General features: G+C 43.8%; 1 protein-coding gene across 1 annotated transcript in view; it reads left to right on the forward strand.

Moving 5' to 3' along the window:
• PPP2R1B (protein phosphatase 2 scaffold subunit Abeta) overlaps positions 1 to 11,407 on the forward strand; it is a 32,620-nt gene extending 21,213 nt beyond the window's left edge. Inside the window, exons 4-15 of the mRNA XM_073657135.1 lie at positions 3 to 235; positions 853 to 1,000; positions 1,273 to 1,428; positions 2,165 to 2,279; positions 2,717 to 2,787; positions 3,460 to 3,594; positions 3,690 to 3,863; positions 3,956 to 4,016; positions 4,912 to 5,066; positions 5,154 to 5,296; positions 9,094 to 9,185; positions 9,928 to 11,407. Coding sequence (XP_073513236.1) covers positions 3 to 235; positions 853 to 1,000; positions 1,273 to 1,428; positions 2,165 to 2,279; positions 2,717 to 2,787; positions 3,460 to 3,594; positions 3,690 to 3,863; positions 3,956 to 4,016; positions 4,912 to 5,066; positions 5,154 to 5,296; positions 9,094 to 9,185; positions 9,928 to 9,944 — 1,500 coding nt within the window. The 3' untranslated portion in view covers positions 9,945 to 11,407. The remainder of the gene's footprint in view (positions 1 to 2; positions 236 to 852; positions 1,001 to 1,272; positions 1,429 to 2,164; positions 2,280 to 2,716; positions 2,788 to 3,459; positions 3,595 to 3,689; positions 3,864 to 3,955; positions 4,017 to 4,911; positions 5,067 to 5,153; positions 5,297 to 9,093; positions 9,186 to 9,927) is intronic.
• The last annotated feature ends 432 nt before the right edge of the window (positions 11,408 to 11,839 follow it).

Consider the following 11,839-nt stretch of genomic DNA (forward strand, 5'->3'; position numbering starts at 1 on the left):
AGCCGCCCTTGGAAAGCCTGGCCACCGTCGAAGAGACCGTGGTTCGTGACAAAGCGGTGGAATCCTTGAGGAAGATCTCTCATGAACACTCTCCTGTTGACCTTGAAGCTCACTTTGTGCCGCTGGTGAAACGTCTCGCCAGCGGTGACTGGTTCACATCCCGCACGTCTGCATGCGGTCTCTTCAGCGTGTGCTACCCGAGAGTGTCTAGTACTGTGAAGGCGGAGATCCGGCAGTAAGTGTCCTCACCACGCCGCAGAGATCGCACACACGAGCCTCCGGGGCCGACGACAGCACTGATTATTAACGGGGTTAATAATGAGCAAAGGTCTTAAAATGGGAGGAAAAATATATAAAGTGAAAGGACAGATATTTAAATATTTTATAATTTGTAGTTTTTTCCCCATTAAATGTTCCCGCTTCGGTCATTCATTAAGTCCGTGCCTCAGAGACTGCAAGCTGTTATTAAAGCCAGAGGTGGTGCAACAAAATACTAGTGATGTATTGGAGTGTTCTTTTGTGTGTTTGTTTTTCATGATTCCATAATTTTTTTCCTCAGAATTGAGTGATTCCATAATTTTTTCCCTCTGCTTGGTCTGAAAAAAATTACCCTTACTGAGTACCAAATTTTTTATCTTGATTTCTTTTAGTGTTTCTTAAAGCCCTAAAGTTGCCATTTGAAAGGACTTTAGTTTTGTGCCATGTCTGTGATCTGCTTTTTTTCAACAACATTAAACAACTGAATGAACATCCTCCGAGCCCGGTGATTCCATAATTTTTGCCAGGGGTTGTATAACTTGCTCTTCTTGTTGAAATTGTAATTCTTTTTTTCTATTTATTTTTTTCTTATAGACATTTCCGCAACTTGTGCTCCGATGACACTCCCATGGTCCGCCGTGCTGCCGCTTCCAAACTTGGGGAGTTTGCTAAAGTACTTGAACTGGAGTATGTGAAAAATGACATTATTCCTCTGTTTACAAACCTGGCTTCAGACGAGCAGGTAGGCGAGTGATGGGGTATGGGCTCAGTGATCAGCCGAGTGCGGTCCGATGTTTTCCACAGACTCATTGACTCGCTTGGCCAAGTGTGATCCGAATATCGAAACAAACACTGGCACGCTGCAAGAGTCTGTACGAGGGAAAAATCGGACATGTGCACAGCCCCATAGAATAACATTGGACCTAGTGCGATCCAATGCTTTGTCGGATTGCACTCGGTCTGATACTATGGTGGTCTGCATGAGCCCTAAAGGTTGTTTCTCTGTCCCTGCAGGACTCTGTCCGCTTGCTGGCAGTAGAAGCCTGTGTCAGCATCGCCCAGCTGCTTCCTGAAGAAGATCTTGAAACCCTGGTGATGCCCACACTCCGCCAAGCTACGGAGGACAAATCCTGGCGCGTCCGCTACATGGTAGCTGACAAGTTTTCTGAGGTAAACCTCCCGCTGATACGCATCGCTTTCTTTTGATTAATTTTCTTCTTTAAAAGTGTAAATATCACTTCTGAGAAAAACACAAGAAGGAACGGTAGATGAAATTATAAAAATACATGATACCCTATTTATCATGTATGATATAAGATGTCCTGTGTATTCTGCAGAGCTGCTAAAGGTAGAGGCCATAGCTGTTTATAAAGGGTTTATCTGCTAGTAGGAGGACACTGCTGCTTGTAAAGGGTTAGTCGGGTACAGGTAAATAATAAAGAGAAGGCTGTAGGATTTAGCTCTGCTCTCGTGTTTATGCGCCACGCTGTCCTGACTTAAGTAGACTTCAATCTTTCCTTAAAGGGCCAGAGCGTTATCACTAAATTAATGAGGAAATGGTTTATCATTTTCCTATGAAGATGCTGGGAAAATTGCTTTTTAGTTTAATGACTGGAGTTTCTTCAGTACATGCAATAAAAAGTAAAAACAAACTGGAGCTGATATCACGTTGTGCGCAAAAGTGCCGCCTGCCTTTGCTAAAGTAGACGATGGCACAGGGGGAACGTTGCGTCTCCACCAGTGCTGCCTGCGCCTCCTTTCCACCTGCGCCGCTTATGTTCTTTAATTGCTTAGTCTGTCCTGTAAACTATGATATGTAGTTTGCAACATGAAGGTTATTTTTGCAGTATAAACTTGATGAGTGAAGTCTCCCGGTGTCAGTAATCTGTATTATGTCTTATTTCAGCTCCAAAAAGCGGTCGGTCCAGAGATCACAAAGAACGACCTGGTGCCGGCCTTCCAGAACCTGCTGAAGGATTGTGAAGCTGAGGTCCGGGCTGCAGGGGCCCACAAAGTAAAAGGTGAGGATGTTAATAGACTTGTATTAAGCTAATAAATTTATCACTTATTGATTGCTGGGACCTCACAGACCCCGAGAACGTGACGCAGCAGAACCCAGTGTGAATGGAGCAGAGGCTGGGGATGTGCACCTCATTGTCTGCAGGGATGGCGGACCCCCATACTCATATCAAGAGTGAATAGGCCAGAGGTGCGCATATGGTGGAGAGCCCTCTTCTTGGGATCGTGGATTTATCTAATGATATTCAGGCTTGTTTTTCTTTCTAATACAATATTTTATTCTATGTAATGAATGAATAACATGGCCAATTCAGGAGAAAACTGCAATATGTATTCACACTGGTTGCTGCAGCTTCCATTTTTTTCAAGAATTTCACTTTTGTTCTTGAATTTACTTTAATGAAATTAAATCTTTTCTATTTTTTTTTTTTTTTTAAAGAATTTTGTGAGAACCTGCCTGCTGACGGGAGAGAGGCCGTAATCATGAACCACATTCTGCCCTATGTAAAGGTGAGAATTATTAACATACTCTGAAAAGGAGGTGCTCCGTTATTGGACAACCCCAGATTAATCAGTTCGGGACCTCGATTAAAATAAAAAAAAAAAATAAAAAAAAATGCTATACTCTCCACCTGCGATCACTGACTGTAGTCTGCGCTTGACAGACATCGGCCGCTCATCAGCTGCCGACATCTTGTCTTCTGCAGGGGTGGAGAGCGATGGTATAATTTTCTTTTAGCAGAGCAGCTTTGCATTGATCTCTAATGGGACATCACATATTCTGTGCATTGTAAGTGACCTTGTCTTCTCTTTCGATGGCCGCTCATCCCATCACGTTTCATGTACTGACGCATCGTCTACAGTCACTTCTCATATTGAATTATCCGGCTTCTCTGGAGAGCAGGATTTATTCACCAAATGCTCAGAACGGGATAAGAAATAAAACCAATACTCACCGTTTATGCTGCGGCACCATCAAGTTTTCCTTCCTGCTGCATGATGACTTTCTGACACGTGTTACCGCTGCAGCCAATCACTGACCACTGTGGATTTTACCTCTTAGAATGGGGTACAATTTTCATCACAAGCCATATAATTCCCCGTAACATAAAATCCTCTTATGTGCTTACATACTGCAAGCACAGACACGGCACAAGACTTATTTCCTTTTATCCTCTTCAGGAACTGGTATCAGACTCCAATCAACACGTGAAATCCGCCCTGGCCTCTGTAATCATGGGGTTATCCACGATTTTAGGCAAAGATAACACCATCGAGCACCTTCTACCTCTCTTCCTGGCGCAGCTGAAAGATGAGGTGATGTGGATAAATGATGATTATACCTATGGGATCATTGTCACTTTCTGTGAAATCGTGCACATCCTAAAATATTTTTTTTTTTTCTTCTCCAGTGTCCTGAAGTGCGACTGAACATTATATCTAACCTGGACTGTGTGAATGAGGTGATCGGCATTCGGCAGCTCTCTCAGTCCCTGCTGCCGGCCATTGTAGAGCTGGCAGAAGATACTAAGTGGAGAGTGAGACTCGCCATCATCGAGTACATGCCCCTGCTGGCCGGGCAGCTGGTAAGTCTGTGTGTTGTGTGTGTGTATATATCAGGTGATAGTATTACTGCTACACGTTCCTGCACTGATCATTCCTCCTCCTGTCTTCATAGGGTGTGGAGTTTTTCGATGAAAAGCTGAATTCTCTGTGCATGGCTTGGCTTGTTGACCACGGTAAGTGCTACAAACAAGCCGGAGATAACGGTATTAATTATGTCTCGTCTTGGTTCCTGCGGTGGCTTTAATCAGTCAGCAATTCTCTTATCATAATTAGGCATAGCAGGAGCGGCCACCGACATCACAGCGTTAGTTTGGATTACACAAAAGCACATTGATTTTTGGCAGATTTCTGCGATTTACGCCGTATGGCTGCTGGAGACTTCCACTCCTATAATGTAATGCTGAATTATTCAACTTAATAAATAAACCAGGGTGCAGAGTTCTGCCGGTAAAGCCCCACGTCTGGCACCACAAGGCGCCGTTTATAGACATCAGATTTTTACTTTTCGTATTTATTAGAGATGAGTGAATCGATTCACAGGAATATTGTGCACAGGGCCTGGTCAGTAATCTTTGGCAGCACACCTCCTCCTACCTGCCGGCATCTTATGGGACGCACACACGACGTTGTGCTGGGTAGGAGGAGGTTCGCTGGCTCCTGATGGTCGGGGGGCCACAGTGGACCGCAGTGCTAGTCCGTGCTGCCCCGCAACCATCTGGTCACACACATGCGGAGTACGAACAGGGGAGGAAGCGACCCCTCCATGCTCATGGTAGGTGCCAGCTGCCAACATTTGTCATATACGTTCTATTTTCCATAAATGTCTCGTATGGTAAGTTTTATTACAGCCCTTTGGATTGGTTCAGTTTGCCAGAAAAGTTTGTGCACGTCCTGATTTAGACTCTTAAAAGTCCTAGAAGCAATGTCTGCACACGTTCACACTCGCAGGACAACACTAGCTCATGGGAAAACTGTACTTACTGTGGTCTGCACAGGACACACTGATCAGGGCCAGTAATGCAGGCGTGAAATGCTGAGCAAACCATAATGTCTGCAATTTGTTTTCAGTCTATGCGATCCGAGAAGCCGCCACAAACAACTTAATGAAGCTGGTAGAAAAGTTTGGAGCAGAGTGGGCCCAAAATACCATCGTCCCGAAGGTCCTGGCCATGGCGAACGATCCCAACTACCTGCATCGAATGACGACTCTGTTCTGTGTTAACGTACGTGTTCTCTGCTGATGACCCGGACTAGGTGCAGCGTTGGTGAGAAATCTTTATTTCATTGCTTTTTATTTTTCCCTTCTACAGGCCCTTTCTGAAGCTTGCGGGAAGGAAATCACCACGAAACTGATGCTGCCTATTGTACTAAAGATGGCCGCTGATCAAGTGGCCAATGTCCGATTCAATGTAGCCAAATCCCTACAAAGGATAGGACCCATCCTGGATAGCAAGTATGTGCTGCCCCTACATACGGGGTCCTCATGTATGAATGATGCATCGCTCACTTCTGTAGTCTAAAACTAATGTAAAAAAAGAAAAAAAAAAAACGTCAAGTTTGGTTCCTCTATTTGTTTGTATTTTTAGAGCGGATTACGGATTCAATAATAAGTCTGAGCCTGTAACTTTCTATTGAATCTGTGCTCCGTTTTATGCGCTTTCCCCGCCCCCCTCCAGAGCCGAGCGCTTTCCCCGCCCACCTCTCCCCCCACATTACTACTGCTCTCACCATTGTTTTTGTTCAGGTTTATCCTATGTTTTGGCGAACATGGAACAAAATAAAAAAAAAACATCCCAGAAAAAGATAAAGCCTTACCAATGCACTAGCAGGATGCAGCAGACCCCCTGTCTTTGTGGGGTTTGCTTATATAGTGCTGCACAAGCCTACCTGATCTAATAGTATGGGCGTCATCAGTAGGCTGTAAGCCAGACACTGTGCATCACACGTATCTGTGTGACTGGCGTCCTATGCAAGCCCCATCTGTGTGCATGTATACACAGCCACCCCCTCCATGATCTGGTAGGTCAGTGAGTGGCTGTTTGCATCAGTATTTTGCACCTGTGCTGCTCCCGCCTTTATCATGGGGATCTTCTGCATTCTGCAGTGCATTGGTAATCTGACCTGGTGTTAGTAAGGCTGTGTGCCCACTATGCGTTTATCAAGCGTTTTTGCGGCGGAATTTCCGCAGTGAAAACGCTTGGTAATACGTGCCCCATGGTCCCTAATGATAATCCGCATGTGTTGTGCACATGCTGCGGAAATTTCCGCTGCGGATTATCATTGCGGAAAAATACGCAGCATGTCCATTAATTTTGCGAACATGCAGTGTAATTGCCACCAGTGACTTGCATTGAAACACATAATATCCGTATGACTGCACGTGCACACGCGGATATTAAGCGATTCAATGTGCGGATGGTACCCGGGTCTGGAGAGGAGGAGACTCTCCTCCGGACCCAGGTACCATAGTAAAAAGAATTTAAAATAAAAAATAAAGATGGCCCCCGGTCTCCTCAGCGATGCATCTGTCTCTTGTGCGGCTCGCGATGATCTAAAAGGACCTTCCATGACGTCATTTAGTTATGTGACAGGTCACGCGACTGCAGATGTCAGTGGTCGCGTGACCTGTCACATGACTAAATGACGTCATGGAAGGTCCTTTTAGACCATCGCGAGCCGTACAAGAGACGGACGCATCGCTGAGGAGACCGGGGGCCATCAGAAGGTAAGTATAATTTTTATTTTTTACCATTTTTACTCTTTTTTTTTTTTTTTTTTTTTTAACTATTACTTGGTCACTTTCCAAGTGATGCTAAAATCGCTTGGAAAGCGCTTCATAACCCGCATGCAGAAGTGCATGCAAAAACGCTTGACAAACGCTTCTACCTGGCGGGAAAAACACATGTAAAATCCGCATTCGTTTTTCCTGCAGCATTTCTGCATAGTGGGCACTTAGCCTATGGCTTTTTCTTTCTCTGTGATGTTTTTTTATCCTAGGTTTTCCATGACTTGGGATAAGTCTACCCCTTATTGTTTGTACAGACTCTGCTCCTAAAATGCTCATTTTAATAGGCAGCGTAGCAATCACAAAGGACAGTACAGCAATTCCTACATACATTTTCAAAGCATGTACACCAGCCCCATCAGCTGTAAGATCTATTTAATGATGTATTCAGTTTGTGAAATCTTTTCATAGATCTGCTTTAAAGGCTTTTTGCATAATTTTTTTTCTTAAAGTGCTGTAAAATGCTGCAACTTTATAATTGGTGTAAGAAATTCCTACCAGTTTGCTGCCGTAGTGTCTGTGTAACTCCTTCACATGGCAGGTTATCCTGCTGTTTTTGATACAGATTCCACTACAGACTGCTTCTGGCTTTATTGGCTTTGTACTGATGGGCATCAGATCTTGGGATGAGGCTGCTGTACTTACTTTGAAAATCCATGTCGAAATGGTTGTAAAATCCTCAAATTTAAAATGAGCATTTAAGAAGTCCAAGTCATCGTAATATACAGCAAATGTGACATAAAGACTTTTTGTGTAATCTGCTCTCGTCACCTTTTCTTTGATTGTAAAAAGCAGCAGCATTGAGAGGGTGGAAAGCATCCAAGTCCTCAGGGAGGGCAGATTACACAGGTTGCACTTAAAGCATAGATAGGCGCACACTGTAATTTGCAGGTGAGGAGGTGGATTGCAGACAATGTACAGACAGGATTGGATCTGTTGGGTTCTTTAGAGGGAAAGCGAGCAGCCGAAAATCTCAAACTTCCTCAGTGAAGTGATTTCTATGAGCTGTATAAGAAAAATTTGCTCCCAGAATAAAGCTGCACTGATATAAGAAAGCTAGTGAAGTGAGCAGCAGAATTCAGGGCATCCAGCATGTATTACTGGCAGGGATATGTCCACAAGACAAAAGTGGGAAACTAGGACTAGGCTACAAATGAAGTGCAGCTCCCTTTTCCATGCCAAAGAAGGTGGCTTGTTGTATTTTTTTTTTTTGTTTTGTTCATTTTTGCAGTTTGAATTTAATAAACTGTTTTGCTCTATTATTCTTCTTCAGGCTTTTGATTTTTCCGCATATTGTTGCCTACAAAATGAGTTGACTGATATCTGTCAGTGAGTTTGTCCGGTCATTTTGTTTGTGACTGTCTTATTCTGAGCTCCTGTCGGCTAACTTACGGCCATCATATTAAGGCTGCGTGCCCACTATGCATTTTTTAAGCGTTTTTTGCCGCTGAATTTCCGCAGCGAAAACACTTAAAAAACGCTTGGTAATACGTGCCCCATGGTCCCCAATGATAATCCACATGTGTTGTGCACATGCTGCGGAAATTTCTGCTGCGGATTATCATTGCGGAAAAATACACAGCATGTCCATTAAATTAGCGGACATGCTACGCAATCGCCGCCAGTGACTTGCATTGAAATGCATATTATCCGTGTCAGCACATTTGCACACGCGGATATTAAGCGATTCTATGTGCGGATGGTACCCAGGCCTGGAGAAGAGGAGACTCTCATCCAGACCTGGGTACCATAGAAACTGTAAAAAAAAAAAGAATATAAAATAAAAAATATACATTATACTTACCTTCTGATGGCCCCCGGCCTCTTCAGTAATGCATCCGGTCTGTTGTATACAGCAGACTGGACGCAGGGGAGTAAATACCAGGGGCCATCGGAAGGTAAGTATAATCTTTATTTTGTTTTTTACCATTTTTAGTCTTTTATTATTTTTTTTTAACTATTACTTGGTCACACTATATAAATCCATGCCGGTTGCATGGATTTATATAGTGTGACCAAGTTGTCAAGCACTTTCCAAGTGATGCTAAAATCTCTTGGAAAAGCACTTGATAACCCGCATGCAGAAATGCATTCAAAAACGCTTCACAAACGTTTCTACCTGGCAGGAAAAACGCATGCGTTTTTCCTGCCAGGGAGAAGTGGAAAAAATATGCAGCATTTCTGCATCTTGTGCACATTAGCCTTATACTGAACATTGAAAGCCGAACATCAGCTGAGGGAGCTCACTCATGGATTCTAAGTTGACTCATTCTGCAGCCACCAATGTGCATGGAAACAAAGATGAAATGCAATTTAAAAAATATACATTTGTTTTAGACTAAAATACATTTAAGTAAAAATAAAACTATATATACCCATTATTCTGCATTTGATCTGTTCTGTACGTAAATGGGCACTGGGTTAATTGAAGTGAACATTGATGGTTCTCTGTTTTATAATTTCAGTACATTACAATCAGACGTCAAGCCCGTACTTCAGAAACTGGGCCAGGATGAAGATATGGATGTGAAATATTTTGCCCAAGAAGCCATGACTGGTACGTTTTTTGTTTTATTTATGACTTGATTTTATACATCTTGAGAAGATGCCAAAGTGCTCTTAGCGGCATTTTCTACGTCTGTCTTGATGCGGCCGCTCCATTCATTTACCCCCCAAGAAAGTCAGAAACAAAGCACATTGCCCTTCACATAACTGACCTGCACGGTCGGTGTGTGTTGTGCATCAGTCTTACTCATTAGTATAGGGTGCACGCTCAGTACCTGCTAGTCTTACTGCAGCTCTGTGCAAACGCAACGTCATTGACGCCACTTGACTCCTCTACGAGCGGCATCAGACATTGGTTTTAAAGAGCACAGGAGCTTTTTCAAAATGTCCCACGCTATTACTTATTGATCAGTCTTTGCAAAGCTCTGAATCTTTGTAACATAGTCCGTGATGTTATTTTGCTTTCTTCTCTCTAACACCATGCTGAAAGTGCTGTTTTAACAGCCTGGTCCATGTGCTTTTACAAGCTGCTTTGATCTGCAGCTCCAGGAAGAATCTGCACTCAGACTTCTTACTAACACTCTCCCTTTGTGAGCGTTGCTGCTCCCTTGCTCTGTGTTTGAGTGCAGATTCTTGCAGAAGAGCAGGAACTAGGCCAGTAAAACGGCACTCTCATCTTGGAATGAAGCCAAGTAATGTAAGGGCGAATATTGCAAAGATTCATCAATAGTTGAAGTGTAAAGTTCCACAGCCTCAACATATTCTTGTTACTCTTTTAATCCTTCTCTCTGCAGTCCTCGCCTTGGCATAAGAAGTTGCAGCCCACCCGTCCCCTCCGTGTATGTTCAATATGTAGTAGAATGTTTTGAACCTGCGGAACAACCATCCAAAACCTCACAGGAACAAATGGCAACTACTGTTGGAAGACCACATTCCCTGCATATGTGCCTCTTCTAAAAAGACTTTTATTGCTTCTTATTTTACTTATTTTATTTATGCATTTCCAGTCTCTTTTTTTTATTTGCAGTACACAGGAGTCTTACTTGTTACTGGTGATGGTCGGTGTGTTACTGGGTATTGGTGTTTTTTTTTGGGTTAAGACACGGTTGTGGACCTGATCGTCAGACAGCACAGTCTTCTGCAGTGAGGTTTACACCCGGCACTGAGCACCTGATCTGTCGGGCATCTCCTTTTTAATCTTCTCGAAAACATCCGGTGCCAAAAAAATGGATATTTGATTGTGGCTATGCCCACTTTTTTGGCCTCCTTGGTCGTTGTGCATAGGTCCATAGTGGTGGGGATTTTGTAGAGGGGGTGGGTGAAGAAGAGATCCAGGAACTTGTGGAGGGGCTATTCTGGTCTCTAAAAGATTATCACCTATCCACTGAATGAGTGTTATTTGTTAAGTCACAACTCCCACCGAACACCAGAACAGGGGAACTTTTTCGTAGTTCACTCTTAGCGCAAGACTGTGGCCAGGATGTTACATAGAGCTGCGCAAGACCGCGGTCAGCGTGCGTGCACAACCTGCGCAAGACCGCGGCCGGCGTGCGTGCACGACCTGCACAAGACCGCGGCCGGCGTGCGTGCACGACCTGCGCAAGACCGCGGCCGGCGTGCGTGCACAACCTGCTGCTTCGTTAAACTCCTCTTGGCCTTTCATCCAGGAATAACGGAGGATGGAACAATTTTCACAGTGGATAGGTGATAAAGAGGTCGTCTGAGCTCCAAAAATTAACTGTTACAGATTAGATTCCTTTTCACGCTCTGTTTCCGTATCTGATATTGTAGCTCGGGCTTGATGTCTGAATGAAGACCCTCCCTCCCCACCCCCCAAAAAAAGTCTGCTCTATCCTTCTTACGTTTCGCTTTACCATCCTCTCCGTTGTTGCAGGCACTGGAATGACATAGCAATTGTACGGTGGCCAATATTTTTGCATGCCGGGCATGATTAGGGACAGTGCTTATCTACTGACGTTTTCTGGACTCGGGCTGTGTCCGTAGCATTCCATCTCTGTGGATTCTGTTTTTTATTATTTTTTTCTAAGCTGGTTGGCTTTGCACCCCAATGCCTGGGTGGAAGATGCACTCTTTTTAAGATAACCACCTCCCTATCTGTAAGCTGAGAGAGTCTGAATCGAATACAACCTTTTAAACTAAATGCAAAAATTAACTAAAGTCCCTTCGCGTCGAGACCCTCCTCGAAGGTTAACTCCTATATGACTGTAGAAATTGTCATGTGCTTGATTACGGAAATAAATGTAACAAATCATGCGCCTGTGTGGTCTTTTATTTTGACTTTTTCCTACTTTGTGGGGTCCATCACGAATGCTCGAGTTGCATTTCAGGCTAGAATCACACTTGCAATTTTTATAGTAGCCGTTCAGCAGACGACTTCTGATCTGTTGCCTTTTTATAGAGGTGCTTCAGAAGAAGAGTGCACACTTTGTACTGGACAATCGCTGTGACCAATAAAGTAGGCCTCCAACCATTTCAAGATATATACTTCTCATATATGACCTGGGGTCACCAGCAATTCCAAAAATGGGGCTCTGGAACCCGACTCTGCATTGTATGGAAGTGAGATGCGCATGCTCAACCTCCGCTCCATTCCTTGTCTTTAGGACTGCCAGAAATAATAACCAGGGCTTATTTATATTTTTTTAAGCATACTCCAAAAATCCTGAAAAATCACACTAGGGCTTA

Source organism: Phyllobates terribilis, unplaced genomic scaffold, assembly GCF_046119375.1.
Source record: "Phyllobates terribilis strain yellow unplaced genomic scaffold, ASM4611937v1 Scaffold_12__6_contigs__length_324123572, whole genome shotgun sequence".
NCBI classification, from domain to species: Eukaryota; Metazoa; Chordata; class Amphibia; order Anura; family Dendrobatidae; genus Phyllobates; species Phyllobates terribilis.